Source organism: Rhincodon typus, chromosome 5, assembly GCF_021869965.1.
Source record: "Rhincodon typus isolate 14 chromosome 5, sRhiTyp1.1, whole genome shotgun sequence".
NCBI lineage: Eukaryota > Metazoa > Chordata > Chondrichthyes > Orectolobiformes > Rhincodontidae > Rhincodon > Rhincodon typus.
In genome coordinates, this window is record NC_063336.1 from 3,333,082 (window position 1) to 3,351,470 (window position 18,389).

An 18,389-nucleotide genomic window follows, 5' to 3' on the forward strand; every position below is an offset into this window, starting at 1 on the left:
GGACTGTGTTTCTGGGGGAAGCAGTTGATACTACAGCATGAAGATTGAAAGCTCCCTGCCTAACCTTCCATTATCAGCCACTTGAAGTTCAGAGAATAGAAACTAAGTTATAAGTATTCATGTTACTGTTTCACTAGCCACATTGGTGTTTCCCTGGTGGTGGAAACTATGGAATAAAGAATTTTTTCACAATGGTGTCTTTTTAATGAGTCACTGCACATACATGCACACCTAAAGAGAAAACAAAGAGCAACTATCTGCTCACTGGCACTCAGGTTGGCTTCTGCCAAGGTTTCTCTGCACCTGACCTCATGTTGAAACATGGATAAAAGAGGTGAATTCCAGAGGTGAGGTGAGAGTGATGCTCTTCGTATCAAAGCAACTTTTGAACAAGTATGACATCAAGGCATCTCAGCAAAACTAAAATGAATTGAAGTAAAGATAGTTCTCTGTATTGGTTGGAGTCTAATCTATCATGGATGGTTGCGGATTGTTGTAGGTCAATCATCTCATTTGCCGAACATTATTGCAGGAGTTAGTTCAAATATGGTGTCTTCGGCCCAACCATCCTCAGCTGCTACATTAATGACCATTATGCATCACGAGGTCAGCAGTGATAATTGTTCAACATATACCATTTGCAATTCAGTTTATCAAGTAGCCTGTGTCCATATGCAGAATGTGCAACCTTAGGCTGGTACGTGGCAGGCAATGGTTATCTTCAGTAGAATCAATGCCAGGTCCACTTGACATTCAATGGCATTAGAACATAGGACCATAAGATATACATGCAGAGTTAGGCCATTCAACCCATTGAGTCTGCTACTTCATTTGATCACAGCTGATATGTTTCTCTATCCCATTCTTGTGCCATCTCACAGAAACCTTTGATCCTCTTAAAAATCAAGAATCCATCTAGCTGTAACTTAAATACACACAACAATTTTGCCTCCACAGCAGTTTTGTGGCAATGAATTCCACAGATTCACCACCTCTGGCTGAAGAAATTTCTGCTTATTTCAGTTCTAAAGCCTGTCCCTTTATTCTAAGGCTGTGCCCTCAGGTTCTAGTCTCTTGTACTAATGGAAACATTTTGTCCACATCCAGTCCATCCAGGCATCTCAGTATTCTGTAGGTTTCAATGAGATCCCTTTTCATCCTTCTAACCTCCATTGAGTAAAAACCCAGAGTACTCAACCGCTCCTCATATGACAAGTCCTTTATTCCTGGGATCGTTCTCATAACCCTCCTTTGGACCTCTTCCAAGACTAGCACATGCTTCCTTAGATATGAGACCCTGAACTGCGCACAATATTGCAAATGCGATCTGACTAGTGCTTTATACAGTACAGTCCTAGCAGTACATCCCTGCTCTTGTTTTCTAGCCCTCCCAAAATAAAATGCTGATTGCCTTCCTAACTGCCAACTGAATCTGCATGTTAACTTTAAGAGAATCCTGAACTAAGTCCCTTTATGCTTCAGATTTCCAAAGCCTTTGCCCATTTAGAAAATAGTCTACACTTCTATTCTTCCAACCAAAGTACATTGCCTCACACTGTCCCAGATTGTATTCAATTTTCCACTTCTTTGCTCATTCTTCAAGCCTGTTCAAGTCCTTTTACAGCCTCCCCACCCCTTCAACACTACCTGTCCTTCCACCTACCTCTGTGTTGTCTGCAAACTGAGCACGAATGCCCTGAGTTCTTAATCCAGATTGTTAATGTATAATGTGATTACAGGTGGTCCCAACACTGACCAGTGTGGAACTCCACTCATCACTGGCTGTCATCCTGAAAAAGACCCCTTTATTCCCACTCTCTGCTGCCTGCCAGTCAGCCAAACCAGTATCTTGCCCTTAACACCATGGGCTCTTATCTTATTTAACATCTTTCACCTCGTCAAAGGCCTTCTGGAAATCCAAATAGATCAAGTCCACTTGCTCTCCTTTATCTATCTTGCTTGTTAACTCCTCAAAGAATTCCAATAGATTTGTCAGACGTGACCTCCCCTTGACAAAGCCATTCTGACTCAGAGCTATTTTACCACACACTTCTAAACACTCTGTAATCTCATTCTTAATAATGCATTCTAAAATCTTGCCAATAACAGAGTTCAGGTTAACAGGCCTATTGTTTCCTGTCTTCTGATTCCCTTCCTTCTTAAACAGGGGTGTTACATTAGACATTTTCTAGTCCTCTGAGACTCTCCCTGACTCTAGTGATTCCTGAAAGATCACCACCAGTGCCTCTACAATCTCCCCAGCTACCTCCTTTGGGACTCTGGGGTGTAGTCCCTCTGATCTCAGTGATTTACCTACCTTCAGACTTTTCAGCTTCCCCAGCACCTTCCCGTTAGTGATGACCACTACACTCACCTCTGCCTTCGAGCCTTTTGAAGTTCTGGTCACCCTGAACCACAATGGGGCGTACCAACTCCCACATCATTACCAACATTGAATTGCCCACTTTCCATATCCTTGGATTATTCTTCATCAGAATTTTAACTTCTACCAATTTTATAAATATGGTGGCTCCTGGGTCATAAATATACAGACAAAGAGGTGTAGGCCATTCAGCCCCTTCAGCACACTTCACTGTTCAATAAGATCATCACTGATCTGTTAGTAGCCTCAAATCTGCATTCCCACCTATCCCTGATGATTTTTCACACCCATGGTTTAACAAGAATGTGTCTACCTCTGACTTGAAAATATCCAAGGACTGTGCTTCCACTACCTTTTCAGGAAGAAATTCAAAGATGTCCAAACCCCTGAGGGAAAACAAAACTTGCCTGATTTCTGTTTTAAATGGTCAACCCTTGATTGTTAATTAGCAACACTTAGTTCTAGATTCTCCCAGAAGGGGAAATATGCTCATCATACCTACCATCGAGATCCCTCAGGATCTTATATATTTCAGTCAAGTCACCTCTTACTGTTCTTAACTTCATCCCAGTCTGTCCAGTCTTACCTCATAAGACAATTCACTCATTTGAAATATTAGATTGGTAAACATTTTCTGAACTGCTTCCAATGCATTCACATCCTTCCCTAAATAAGGTGATGGTGAGAAACATGTCAGAGCCTGCAAATTCTATGCTGATTAATAATTCACTACTGCTGAGGTTCAAGAGGCATATTACAAGCACTTTCTCAAGGCACTTGGAGGCGAGCTTTAAATGGTAGCCGAGTCAACAATAGCCACCTGCCTGAAGATTATAAATTAGACAATATTGGAGCCAAAGCTTCTCAGCTCCTGGTTTTAACAGGATCTTTTCTTTCTGCTGTATCAGAGTGGATGCTTTTGTGTCCTTTCAAGGAATGTCAGTTCACTCAGTTTTTTTGAGCATGACTGAATGAATTTTAATTGCAAGGCAGTCTTGGGTGATACCTTGTTCTTTTAAATTCCTCAAGCCTTAGCTCTTCAAATAAGAATCCATTCTTGCCAGCATTCTGCGTATTGATTATTCCAAATGAAGACCTTTTCTTTAGAAGCACCTTTTTAAAAATTCTGCCTCAATTTGTCTGATGAATTCTGTGGGTCTGTGTTCAGCATGACTAGCTGCCTCCTCCTTTCTGTTTGTATGTTAATACTTGCACCTTACTTTCAATTGATTTGATCTGGTCCTGTGTTTGAATGATTAGCAGGTCAACAAGGGCTTGTCTCTGGGCTGATTCAGCATGATTAGCATCCCACGGCCATGAACATTATATCTTATTTTAAATTAAATGAGTAAATTTATAACATAATGGTTGTAACTCTCGATTTTTCTTTATTTTTATTTTATTCTTTTATCAATTTTGGCTTTGAACTGTGAACTATGAGCTTGAAATGGCCTGTGAACCGTGAGCAGCATCTTGTGTTGAACATAAAGAGAAACAAGGTGGTGTTTATTTGTTCCTTTATGTTCAACAGAAGATGCTGTTCACAGCTGATGTTTGTTCGTGAATTTGGTTCTTGATCAAAAGATTCTACCAACTCTTCAACACCAGGTGAAAGCATTATGTTTCACCAGCTAGCAACTGTCTGGTGTCATTGACTGTATTAGTCTGAAAACACCTAATCTTGGAAACTAAGCAGACTTGGGCCTGGACATTACTTGGATGGGAGATTGCCTGGGAATATCAGGTGCACTAGAGGGTCTGGTGGTGAATTGGTAGTGTCCCTACCCTTGAGCCAGGAGGCCTGGATTCCAGTCCCATTTGCTGTTGAGGTGTGTCATAACATTCCTGAACAGGTCGATATTTTTTTTAAAAAACAAATGTTCGGTCACTAGTAAGGTCAGTTCTTGGGAATTGGACCCAGCACTTCTGAGAGAAAACATGATGGTCAAGCAGAGGAAGGGACTGGAGAATTTGAGGCTAGGATTTTGAACATAGAACATAGAACGGTACAGCACAGTACAGACCCTTCGGCCCACGATATTGTGCCGACCTATTATCCGACTAAGATCAATCTACCCTGCATACCCTACATTTTACTATCTTCCATGTGCCTATCCAAGAGTCGCTTAAAAGTCTCTAAAGTATCTGACTCCAATACCACTGCCGGCAATGCATTCCACACGCCCACCACTCTCTGTGTTTTGGATTGTGTTTCTGGGAGAAACAGATGATACTACAGCATGAAGATTGAAAGCTCCCTGCCTAACCTTCCATTATCTGGAAGTTCAGAGAATAGAAACTAAGTTATAAGTATTGCCGAAACTTCCTTAGAGTGGTCTGAGAAGGTGGCCCTGATTGACATCTTCAGAAAATCAATCAAGAGACAATCATATATGTCTGCGAGACAACACGTTGTGAAAGCTGCTTAAGTAATCTGGATGGTTTTGTTATATTCTTAAATTGATTGAGTGATTTATTGTTGTCACATGTACCGAGATATAGTGAAGATTGTTGCTTTGTCTGCTATACAGGTGGATTGTACCATACAAAGTGCATCAGGGTAGCAGAATAGAGTGCAGAATACAGTGTTATAGCTGCAGAGAAGGTGCAGAGAGATAAAGATCAGAATTAACATTTGAGAGGTCCATTCAAAAGTCAGATAACAGCGGAGAAGAAGCTGTTCTTGAATCTATTCATGCGTGTATTCAAACTTTTATATCCTGCCCGATGGAAGAGGGTAGAAAAGAATACAACTGGGGTGGGAGGGGTCTTTGGTTATGTTGGTCGCTTTTCTGAGGCAGTGGGAAGTTTAGATGGAGTCAATGGATGGAAGGCTGGTTGGTGTGATGGAATGAGCTGTGTTTGCAACTTTATGGTTTCTTGCGGTCTTGGAAAGAGCAGATACCATGCCACACTGTGATGCATCCAGACAGAATGCTTTCTATGGTGTATCTATAAAATTTGATAAGAATCCTTGTGGACATGATGAATTTCCTTAGCCTCTCGAGGCGGTAGAGACGTTGTTATGCTTTCTCGCATTGATGTGGATCGACCAGGACAGATTGTTGATGATCTTCACTCCTAGGAACCTGACGCCCTCGACCAACTCCTTCTCAGTATCATTGATACAGATCGGGATGTGCCCTCCTCTCCACTTCCTGAAGTCATTGATGAGTTCCTTCATTTTGCTGACATTGTGGAATGCACAGCCCTCTGTTCCCTCTGCTCCAACCCTAACCTCACCATCAAAACTGCGGATAAAGGGGGAGGCAGTAGTGGTATGGAACATTGACCTTTAGATAGCCAAAGCCTGGCGCCAGCTTGTTGACACCTCCTCCTACCACCCCCTCGATTATGATCCCACCCCTGACCACCAAACCATTGTCTCGCAGACCATTCATATCCTCATCACCTCCGGTGATCTCCCACCCACAGTCTCCAACCTCATCGTTCTCCAAACCCCTCACTGCCTATTTCTACCTTCTTCCCAAAATCCACAAACGTGACAGCCCTGGCCGATCCATTGTCTCTGCCTGCTCCTGCTCCACTGAACTCAAATTTGCTTGATTCTGTCTTTTCCCCACTAGTCCAGGAACTACGTCGGGGCACCACCCACGCCCTCCACCTCCTCCAAGACTTCCAATTCTCTGGCCCCCAACACCTCATCTTCTCTATGTACAATCTCTACAATTCTCTACAATCCCTGTACGCTTGTATCTCTCACGCAGATAGCCTAAAAGCCCTCTGCTTCTTCCTATCCCGCAGGCCCAACCAGTCCCCCTCCAGACACCCTCATCCGCTTAACAGAACTTGTCCTTATCCTGAACGACTTCTCCTTTAACTCCTCCCACTTCCTACAGATTAAGGGGGTGGCCATGGGAACCTGCATGGGCCCAAGCTATGCCTGCCTCTTTGTAGGATACGTGGAACAGTCCCTTTTTTGCAGTTACACTGGCACTAGCCCCACCTCTTCTTCTGCTACATCGATAATTGTATCGGTGCTGCCTCGTGCTCCCACAAGGAGCTTGAACAGTTCATCAACTTTACTAACACCTTTCACCCCAACCTCAAATTCACCTGGACCATTTCTGATACCTCCCTCTCCTTCCTGAACCTCTCTGTCTCCATCTCCAGTGACCGACTCGAAACTGACCTCTATTTCAAGCCCTCCGACTCCCACAGCTACCTGGACTACACCTCCTCTCACCCAACCTCCTGTAAGAATGCCATCCCCTACTCCCAATTCCTCTGCCTCCGCCGCATCTGCTTCCAAGATGGGGCATTCCACTCCCAAACATCCCAGATGTTGTCCTATTTGAAGGACTGTAACTTCCCCCCTCCAGTGATTGAAAATGCCCTCAACCACATCTCTTGCATTTCCTGCACTTCTACCCTCACACCCCCTCCCCCCAACAAAAGTAAAGACAGAATCCCCCTTGTACTCACATAGCACCCCACCAACCTCCACATCCAACGTATCATTCTTCGCCACTTGTACCACCTACAATCCGATCCCACAACCAAAGAGACATTTTCCTCTGCATCCCTCCTCATAAGGACCACTCTCTCCACGACTACCTCGTCCACTCCACACTCCCCACTAACCCCACCACACCTGGCACCTTTCTCTGCAACCACAGGAAGTGCTACACCTGCCCCTACACCTCCCCCCCACTCTTCCATTCAAGGCCCAAAACAAACCTTTCATATCAGACATGGGTTCACATGCACATCCATCAACTTGGTCTACTGTATTTGCTGCTCCAGATGTGGCCTCCTCTACGTCGTTGAGACCAAGCGTAGACTCGGGACTGTTTTGTAGAGCCATCTACACTCTGTACGTGACAAATTACAACACCTTCCGGTCGCCAACAATTTTAATTCCCCCTCCCACTCCCTGGGTGACATGTCCATCCTGGACCTCCTCCAGTGTCACAATGACACCACCTGCAAACTGGAGGAGCAGCACCTCATATTCTGCCTCGGGACCCTACAGCCTGATGGCCTACACATGGTTTTCACCAGTTTTAAAATCTACCCCCCCACCCCGGCCTCATTCTATTTCCAACTCTGCCTCTTATCCCCACCTCTTTGACCTGACACAACTTGTCCATCTTCTCTCCCAACTATCCACCCTACCCATCCCAGTAACCAATCCCCACCACTCCCTATCTGCACTCACCTATCACCATCCCACCTACCTTTCCCAGTCCCATCCCTCCTCTCTCTATTTACTTCCCAGCTGTCTTCCTCTCCCCATTTCTGACGAAGGGTCCCAAGCTGAAACATCAACTTTCCTGCTCCTCTAATGCTGTCTGGCCTGCTGTTTTCCTCCAGCTCCACACTGTTTTTTCTTTGATGGAGAAATTGTTGTCTTTACACCATGCCACTAAGCACTCAATCTCTTTCCTTAATTTATCCATATCCTTAATAATTATCAGCCTTCCATTAAATTTAAAGCCACAATAACAGTATTAAATTCGCACAAGATCAAAAGCTTAAAGTAGCAACAAATATATATTTTTGAAAATAGCTGACCCATACTTCTACAGACAAAAGATTGTCACCTCACACACCTTTCAGATTGTTGAGGTCACAGCTAATGTATATTCACAGCGCTGGAATAGTTTAACGAGGCAGTTATAAACCTTTTCATTGCCTCTCAGATTGCAATCTCAGATTTAAATGTAACAATTGACACAGATTTCAGTCCAATGAGACTCACAACACTTTAACTGGATTAATGGTGACTCCTGAATATCTATCCTTAAACTATAGACTCCAGGCTTCCCTATCCCAGCCTTAGAGGAAAAATTGCTGGCTCCCATTTCCTGTCTCACCCTTCACCACAGCAAAAAGATGGCTTCTGGTTCCCCACCTCTACCCCTTTCACCCTGAAATCCTGACCTCCCAGCCTTGGGTTTTAGTACCAACTTCACCTCAGCTTTTGTCCCCTAGTCTTTGGCAGATGTTCACCTGGTGACTGTCTCATAGCCAGCACTCATTTATGTAACTTTTCCTCTAAGCACAACTTGCTTCTCTACTGCATTTCTTGCTGATATATTGCCTGCTGACCCCATGCATCTTGTGCATTACTTGTTACAGTTTGGGCCTTTGATGGGACTACTGCAGGCATTTTTGTTTTCCAATTTTGAGCAATGCGGTGATGGTGCAGTGAAGGTTCACTAGATCGGTTCTTGTGTCAAGAGGTTTGTTCCATGATAAAACCATAGGACTCAGGAGTAGTAGGCCATTTGGCCCTTTGAGCCTGCTCTACCATTCAGTAACATGTGGCTAATCTGGTTGTGGTTTCAGCTTCCTGTTACTTCTTCCTTTATACTCTATCCTAGTGTGTTGTTGTTAAAGGCTTGTGCACCATTCCCACAGGGATTTCTTCAGTTGAGGCTGAAGATCAGCCATGGTCTACTGAATCGTGAAGCTGGCTCAAGTGCTCTTGTTCTTTATTCTAGAGTTGTTATGGCAAAATACTTTCTGGAACTTGCTTATAACTTTTCCATACAGGTGCTGGCACAAAGTAATCAAGTGAGAAAAGAGGCTGAAGGTTCAGGTCCACTCACTGAACTTGAACACTGGAAATGCACATCAGCAAAATTCAATTCCATCATCGAGCAGCTTAAAGGACAACATTGCAAGGCAGTGATAAATGTGTTAAACACAAGCCACTCAAAAATGTTAAAGGTAAGATTAATGAGAATATAAATATTAGGATGTTTATACTTAGAATAATTGCAGTTTTGCAATAATTCAGATAATAATTAACAAAGCTCATTTCTGATGAGAATAGTACATCAGATTGTTGATATAAAATTCAGACTTTGCATTGATATCTTCAAGTTCATTGCCATCACTCGCTCCTAAAGTTGATTCGAAATCTATTGTGTTCACACATATTTTTCTGGTGGTATAACTTCAAGGGTCAACAGTAGATACTCGCTGATATATGAACTCGATACCTCAGATGAAACCAATGACCATGCTGAAGAGACCAGGCTAATGGCAAATCACACAATTGTTATTTTCTTGAACAAAACTTGAGTATTGCTGAAAACGGAAAAAGGCTTATACAAACAATTTCCATACTTACTGACCAATCGTACTGATCAATCATCTGTTTTCCCGACACTCACATCATGTTGGTCCACTGGTCTCATGACAGGTAGCTTCTCAATCTGTGCCTTTCATCTTTTCTTCTTGACCTCCCACTTAAAACGTACTATTTTAAACTTTAGAAATAGTTACCTCACTTGTTTGCAGTTTCCTTTGGACCTCCCAGTTTCATCCTTCATCTATCTTTTGGTCTTGCTCGCTCTCTTCCCGCCTTCATCTCTCCACTGTGTCCATCTTTCTTTGGTTTGCAAGCTTTCTCCCTTGATCACATTCCTCCCCCCCCCTCCCACAATCACTTCACTGTCTTGCAAGAATATATTAGTTTATCTATAAATAAACTCCACCAGAGATCTTCAAGTAAAGGAAATCGTGCAGCTCATTTGTGTTACACTTAGATAATCATAAGATATAGGAGCAGAATTAAGCTATTCGGCCCATTGAGTCTGCCCTGCCATTTGATCATGGCTGACATGTTTCTTAACTGCATTCTCCTGATTGATTGATTGGTAATCGAGGAAATAAAAGTATTATTCCATGGTGAGTAGTTGCAATTTTTTTTGCTTCAGAAAACTTAACAGAAGAAAGATGAAAATAGCCATACAAGCTAGAACCCAAAAAGAAATAGTATCAAACAAGATACAACAGCAATTCAGAAGTTCAGACAAGACGGAACACAAGAGGAGCTAAAACTTCCAGGCAAATTGTAATTATCTCAGAGTCGGCCAGTTTTGTGTAGTTAGCGAGCTGATTGAAAGCCAGCCTATCTAAATTTGAACAGTCATGGAGAGGCATATGCTGAACAATTAAAATGTTTGGTTAGATTTAAAGAACAAAAAAAGCAGGATGCTTTTTAGGAACAATGTAGAGTCAACAGATCAAGCTCTGAAACAAGCTTCAATCCAAAAAAAATTGTCCCTAGAAATCAAGCTCTATAATTCCCAGAGTCATCCCAAATGTGAAAAGATTTAATTAAACTACCCAAAGTCTCAAATTTAGCTGAGTGCCAATCCAGGTTAAAAGAAATGCTCGTCAATGATTTATTGCAATCTGATTGTTTTCAACAAAAGCAGAAAAATGAACTGTGAATTTATAACTCTTTATAATTTAACTCCATATGCTTTTTCTAAAAAAAAACCCGTACACATACAAACAAACACACAACAAGACAAGACTCAAATATTGTAGGTAAGGAAGAAACAAAAGCAAACGAGTGAAGCACAGTTCTGGCACCAGTCTGGATTACAGGAATGAATGAAATGTTTTTGTTGAGTTCCTTTAGCTTTTGATGAGTACACAAAGTTGTGGACATATCGATTTTAAAGTTTCATTCATTAGTGGAGAATTTGTCCTTTAGTGTCTCTGTAGATGGTTTCTCCCTTTTTCCTTTCATGGAGAGAAAGAGAGATACAGATGTTTTCTGTCTCACAGGCTGGATGTTACACAAGGTTGCAGTCACTTACCCAGACAGCAGTCAAGATGTTGTTGCTATGCTGAGTATTCCTGACTACACTAGTCCTGTTTGAAAAACCAATCAAAAACCTGTAACTGGGCTGTAGTGATTGTAACAAGGTCAGCCGGGTGGATCTGATAGAATATGAATTCCCTGACGGTGGCTGTTAATCTGGTCCAATCAAGGAACCCTGGCTGACACATATAAACATGGGTGTCAGAAGTTCTGTTCGCTCTGAGACTGGGTCTGAGGAAGCTGAATCAGTGTCGGGGACTTTACATGTGTAAATAAAGGGTGACTTGACGATGGGATACCAGCCTCTGTGGAGTTATTTCAGTGGCGATGAGAGAAAAGCACGCTCCAGAAGAAATTTACTTGCAACAGTCATCTTTGAGTTGGGGTAAGCATTTCTGGCATCATGCCATTACTTGCGAAGCTTGATTTATTTGATCCTGCTGTCGAAATCTGGGCCTGATATGTGGAAAGAATGCATTATTTTTTCTGGGCAAATGACGTAGGGCAGATGAAAAGCAATGATTAAGTCTCCTGATAGCTTGTGGAGCCATAGCTTTTACAGTTATTAGGAGCTTAACTTGCCCTGATACTAAAATTTTTGAAGAGTTGACAGATTTAGTGAAGGAATATTACGATTACAAGCCTCCTTTAATTCTGAGATGCCATCAATTTCACTTGGCAATTCGAGAACCAGGGAATCTGTATCGGGATTTTTGACTAGGTTAAGACGACTCGCAGAGGCATGTGACTTAATGATGGGATTATGATGCAACCATGCAAAATGCCTGCTGGCTGAAGCCCTACTCGACTTCAAAATGGCACTAAACTGGCTTTATCATTGGAAAATGTGGCAAGTGGAGCATGAGTTGCAAGGTATTGCAATGGAGCTTGGGGGCACCACTTGAGCAAAGGCAATTGTGTTGCCTCACTCAGGACGTATCCTGAACAGAGGGACTCTAGGTCAGCCCACAGCAAAACTCTAAAACAAAGCCAAGCCTTGGCGAATTGGTTAAAATTTTCTTCAAGATCCTGGTCAGCAAGTCATTGTAGTTGTTGCCGGTATGGAGATTCCAAACAACAAAAGAACAAAGAACAAAGAAAATTACAGCACAGGAACAGGCCCTTCGGCCCTCCAAGCCTGCGCCAATCCAGATCCTCTATCTAAACCTGTCGCCTATTTTCCAAGGATCTGTATCCCTCTGCTCCCTGCCCATTCATGTAGCTGTCTAGATACATCTTAAATGACGCTATCGTGCCCGCCTCTACCACCTCCGCTGGCAACGCATTCCAGGCACTCACCACCCTCTGCTAAAAGAACTTTCCATGCATATCTCCCTTAAACTTTTCCCCTCTCACCTTGAAATCGTGACCCCTAGTAATTGAGTCCCCCACTCTGGGAAAAAGCTTCTTGCTTTCCACCCTGTCTATACCTCTCATGATTTTGTAGACCTCAATCAGGTCCCCCCTCAACCTCCTTCTTTCTAATGTAAATAATCCTAATCTACTCAACCTCTTTTCATAGCTAGCGCCCTCCATACCAGGCAACATCCTGGTGAACCTCCTCTGCACCCTCTCCAAAGCATCCACGACCAGAGGTGTACGCAGTATTCCAAATGTGGTCGAACCAAAGTCCTATACAACTGCAACATGACCTGCCAACTCTTGTACTCAATAGCTCGTCCGATGAATGAAAGCATGCCGTATGCCTTCTTGACCACTCTATCCACCTGCTTTGCCACCTTCAAGGTACAATGGACCTGAACACCCAGATCTCTCTGTGCATCAATTTTCCCCAGGGCTTTTCCATTTACTGTATAGTTCGCTCTTGAATTGGATCTTCCAAAATGCGTCACCTTGCATTTGCCTAGATTGAACTCCATCTGCCATTTCTCCGCCCAACTATCCAATCTGTCTATATTCTGCTACATTCTCTGACAGTCCCCTTCACTATCTGCTACTCCACCAATCTTAGTGTTATCTGCAAACTTGCTAATCAGACCATTCCTCCAGATCATTTATGTACATCACAAACAACAGTGGTCTCGACACGGATCCCTGTGGAACACCACTGGTCACAGTTCTCCATTTTGAGAAATTCCCTTCCACTACAACTCTCTGTCTCCTGTTGCCCAGCCAGTTCTCTATCCATCTAGCTGGTACACCCTGGACCCCATGCGACTTCACTTTCTCCATCAGCCTACCATGGGGAACCTTATCAGATGCCTTACTGAAGTCCACATATATGACATCTACAGCCCTTCCCTCATCTATCAACTTTGTCACTTCCTCAAAGAATTCTATCAAGTTGGTAAGACATGACTTCCCTGCACAAAACCATGCTGCCTATCACTATTAAGCCCATTTTCTTCCAAATGTAAATAGATCCTATCCCTCAGTATCTTCTCCAGCAGCTTCCCCACCGCTGACGTCAGGCTCACCGGTCTATAATTAACTGGATTATCCTTGCTACCTTTCTTAAACAAGGGAACAACATTAGCAATTCTCCAGTCGTCCGGGACCTCACGTGCTCAAGGATGCTGCAAAGAATACTGTTAAAGCCCCAGCTATTTCCTCTCTTGCTTCCCTCAGTAACCTGGGATAGATCCCATCCAGACCTGGAGACTTGTCCACCCTAATGCCTTTTAGAATACCCAACACTTCCCCCCTCCTTATGCCGACTTGACCGAGAGTAGTCAAACGTCTATCCCTAACCTCAACATCGACGCAAAGTACTCATTAAGAATCTCACTCAGTTTCTCTGATTCCTCGCATAACTTCCCTCCTTTGTCCTTGAGTGGTCCAACCGTTTTTCTCGTTACCCTCTTGCTCCTTATGTACGAATAAAAGGCTTTGGGATTTTCCTTAACCCTGTTTGCTAAAGATATTTCATGACTCCTTTTAGCCCTCTTAATTCCTCGTTTCAGATTGGTCCTACTTTCCCGATATTCTTCCAAAGCTTCGTCTGTTTTCAGTCACCTAGACCTTATGTATGCTTCCTTTTTCCTCTTTGCTAGTCTCACAGTTTCACCTGTCATCCATGGTTCCCTAATCTCGCCCTTTCTATCCCTCATTTTCACAGGGACATGTCTGTCCTGCACTCTAATCAACCTCTCTTTGAAAGCCTCCCACATATCAAATGTGGATTTACCCTCAAACAGCTGCTCCCAATCCACATTCCCCAGCTCCTGCTGAATTTTGCTATAGTTGGCCTTCCCCCAATTCAGCACTCTTCCTTTAGGATCACTCTCGTCTTTGTCCATGAGTATTGTAAAACTTATGGAATTGTGATCACTATTCCCAAAGTAATCCCCTACTGAAACTTCAACCACCTGGCCGGGCTCATTCCCCAACACCAGGTCCAGTATGGCCCCTTCCCGAGTTGGACTATTTACATACTGCTCTATAAAACCCTCCTGGATGCTCCTTACAAATTCTGCTCCATCTAAACCCCTAACACTAGGTGAATCCCAGTCAATGTTGGGAAAATTAAAATCTCCCATCACCACCACCCCGTTGCTCCTACATCTTTCCATAATCTGTCTACATATTTGTGCCTCTATCTCATGCTCGCTGTTGGGAGGCCTGTCGTAGAGCCCCAACATTGTTACCGCAACCTTCCTATTTCTGAGCTCTGCCCACATTGCCTCACTGCTCGAGTCCTCCATAGTGCCCTCCTTCAGCACAGCTGTGATATCCTCTTTGACCAGTAATGCAACTCCTCCACCCCTTTTACCTCCCTCTCTATCCCGCCTGAAGCATCTATAACCTGGGATATTTAGTTGCCAATCTTGCCCTTCTCTCAACCAAGTCTCAGTCATAGCAATAACATCATACTCCCAGGTACTAATCCAAGCCCTAAGTTCATCTGCCTTACCTACTACACTTCTCGCATTAAAACAAATGCACCTCAGACCACCTGACCCTTTGCGTTCCTCATCTGCTCTCTGCCTACTCTTCCCCTTAGTCACACTGACTTCATTATCTAGTTCCTTACAGGCTTTAGTTACTACCTCCTTACTGTCCACTAACCTCCTCATTTGGTTCCCATCCCCCTGCCACATTAGTTTAAACCATCCCCAACAGCGTTAGCAAAAGCACCCCCTCGGACATTGGTTCCAGTCCTGCCCAGGTGTCGACCGTCCAATTTGTAATTCTCCCACCTCCCCCAGAACCGGTCCCAATGTCCCAAAAGTCTGAACCCCTCCCTCCTGCATCATTTCTCAAAAGAGTCCCACTTAGCCTGAATTGAGTAAGATGATCATATGGTATCCCTCGAGAGTGCACACCCTGGAAGGCCCACCTACATCTGGCTTGAAACAGTTAAATTGCTTAGCAATGTCAAAATCAGAACAAATCAAAATACATGTCTGGTTAAATGTTTATTGGTACTCGGTTCTAATGGACTAGATGCAGTGCTAGAGATTGCAGGACTAGTGTTTAACAAAATTCACTCTGGACTCCAACCCTTAAGTTTGTGCAAGACCTTGGCCACACTGAGAAGTCCAGTTGGGTTTTAGCTGGTAGGCACTTTTGCATGGTTGTATCATTAATCCCACATGCCAAATGTCTCTGAACATCTCATTAAGGGTTGAACAAAAGTCACATGCCTCTGTCAGTCATCTTAACCTAGTCAAAAATCTTTTACAGATTAAGGGTACAACTTCGGTTCCGGTCTCTTATGAGGAGCAGCTAGTTCACTTGCCATTGATTGTACTGAGAGGCTCAGGCCTAAGCTTGTTGGGGAGAAATTGGTTGAGGAAGATTCACCTATCTTGGCTCAATGTTGTTCAGTTAGAAAATGCCTGAGTGAAGTCCTAATTAAATACCCAGAAGGTTTTCAAGAAGGTCCAGAGACTGTCAAAGGACACAAGACCACTTTGCATGTTAACTAGGAAGCAATTCCACTATTCTGCAAGGCCCACCCAGTGCCATTTGCCTCACGGGCAAAAGTAGAGGTGGAAATCAGGACTCTGGAAGGCGAAAGAATCATCCAACTGTTTGTGGAATGGGCAGCATTGGTTGTACCGATTATGTAACCAGGACTTTGGCTATAGCAGAGTATAAATACGCCCAGATAGAGAAAAAATGTTTGACAGTCATAGTTGGAGTCAGGACGTTTCAGCCTTGTGGGGATTTTAAACAAACGCCTCTCACAGCTGGATAAATACCCAGTCTGTCACAGGGTGGAGTTATATGCAAAGCTGGCAGGGGCTGTCCTTCCCAAAGCTAGACGTGAGCTGTGTGTACTTGCAATGAGGATTCCCAGAAATATGCTACATTTAATACCCATAAGGGTTTGTATCAATGTACAAGACTGCAATTTGAGGTATCTTCAGCCTGTGCAATTTTTCAGTGGACGATGGAGAACATCTTACAAGGTCTACCCCAGGTCGCCACTTATCTAGATGACGTGCTAGTAACAGGGAAGGCCAATAAGGAGCGATTAGAGAACTTGGACATGGTCCTTAGTCATTTCTTCCAGGTGGCCGAATGCCTTGGAAGGGAAAAATGTGTGTTCCAGACATCCCAAGTGATCTACATGGACTACAGAGTCAACAAAACTGGGTTATAGCCGTTGGAAGTTAAAGTGAGGGTGATCAAATGTGTTCCAGCTTCCACGTCTGTACCGGAGCTTAGATCTTCCCTCCGGCTGGTGAACTATTACAGAAAGTTTCTACATAACCTGGCCTCTATCCTGGCACCTTTCCATCAACTCTTAAAAAAGTGTCAGCCTTGTAAATGGTTGTGTAATCTTGTCATAGCTTTCAGAGAAGTGAAGAACAGCTATCATCCATTAAGGTATTGGCACACTATGATCCCAAACGAGATCCGGTGTTGATATGCGAAATCTCCCATATGGTATTGCGTAATATTAGCTTATAGGTGGCCCAATGGATTGGAGTGCCAATAGATCATGTAACCAGGACTTTGGCTATTGCAGAGCATAAATACGGCCAGATAGAGAAGAAAGGTTTGGCAGTTATATTTGGAGTCAGGAAGTTCCACCAATACCTTTATGGAGGTAAATTTGTAATAATAATGAACCACAAACCCCTATTAAGTCTACTTAAAGAGGACAAGGCAATACCGCCTATAGCTTCAGGCCGAATTTAGCAGTGGGCTCTAATGCTAAGTGTGTGTAATTACAAGTTGGAATGCGGTCCAGGAAGGCAAGTAGCAAATGGAGGTGCATTGATCTACCTCCCAGCATTGGTGTTACCATCACCGGATCAATCTGTAATGGTTTTAAGTTTTCTGGCCACACTTCTAGCTACAGCTGACAATATCAGAATTTAGACACAGAAAGATCAGGTCCTGGCAAAACTAAAATAGCTAGTGATGTTGGAGGAAAACCAAAGGGCCATTGCAACTAGAATTGAAATCTTTTCGGACCTAGAGAGACCAGATCACTGTAGAGGATGACATATTATTATGGGGTATATTATTATATCCTGAGCAAAGGTCACTAGAAGATACTGACTGAACTCCACCAGGATCATCCATGGGTTTCCAAAATCAAGATATTGGTGAAAGGTTATGTCTGGTGGTCAGGATCAGATGCAGACATAGCTGCAATGATGTGGCAGTGTCCTGAGTGCCAACAAGGACAAAGATTACCACCAGAAGCTCCCCCACATTCGTGGGAATGGGCGGGTAAACCCTGGACTGAGTTACGTGTTGACTATGTAGGTCCTTTCATGGGCTCAATGTTCTTAGTCATTGTGGATGGCCACTCAAAATGGCTAGACGTTCATAGATTTCATTCATCATACATGGGGATGTTTACAGAAAAATTACACACAGCTTTTGTGATACACGGACTACCGAAAGTGTTGGTCACAGATAATGGACCAACAGGGAATTTGAGTATTTTTTGTAGTCGAATGGTATTTGTCATATAAGGACAGCTGCATACCATCCATCATCCAATTGTTTGGCAGAAAGAACAGTCCAAACTTTGAAGGCAGCTCAAAGAAACGGCCTACAATTTCACTTGATACCAAACTGTCCCGGTTCCGGTTAAATTCACTAATGTCCTTTAGGGAAGGAAACTGCCATCCTTACCTGATCAGGCCTACATGTGACTCCAGACCCACAGCAATGTGGTTGACTCTGAACTGCCCTCTGGGCAATGAGGGATGGGCAATAAATGATGCTTGGCCAGCGACGCCCTCATCTCGTGACTGAATAAAAAAAATTATAGGACCATGCCTCACACAACTACAGAGATAGCTCCAGTAGAGTTGCTGATGGGGTGAAGACTCCGCACCAGGTTAAACCTGACATTCGTGGACCTGGGGGGTGAGGGCGAAATGACATCAGAAACAGCAATGGCGGACACAAGACTCTGCTAATCAAGTGAGACAGTTTACTTCAGAGGATGACGTTTGATGTAGGAACCACGGGAGGGTT

General features: G+C 43.5%; 2 protein-coding genes across 2 annotated transcripts in view; both read left to right on the forward strand.

Moving 5' to 3' along the window:
* Window positions 1–18,389, forward strand: part of LOC109930964 (dynein axonemal heavy chain 8-like) — a 2,199,840-nt gene that overhangs the window by 281,183 nt on the left and 1,900,268 nt on the right. The window lies entirely within an intron of this gene.
* The window catches only part of LOC109918465 (dynein axonemal heavy chain 8-like), an 876,900-nt gene that overhangs the window by 59,501 nt on the left and 799,010 nt on the right, over window positions 1–18,389 (forward strand). Inside the window, exon 5 of the mRNA XM_048596621.1 lies at window positions 8,906–9,082. Coding sequence (XP_048452578.1) covers window positions 8,906–9,082 — 177 coding nt within the window. The remainder of the gene's footprint in view (window positions 1–8,905; window positions 9,083–18,389) is intronic.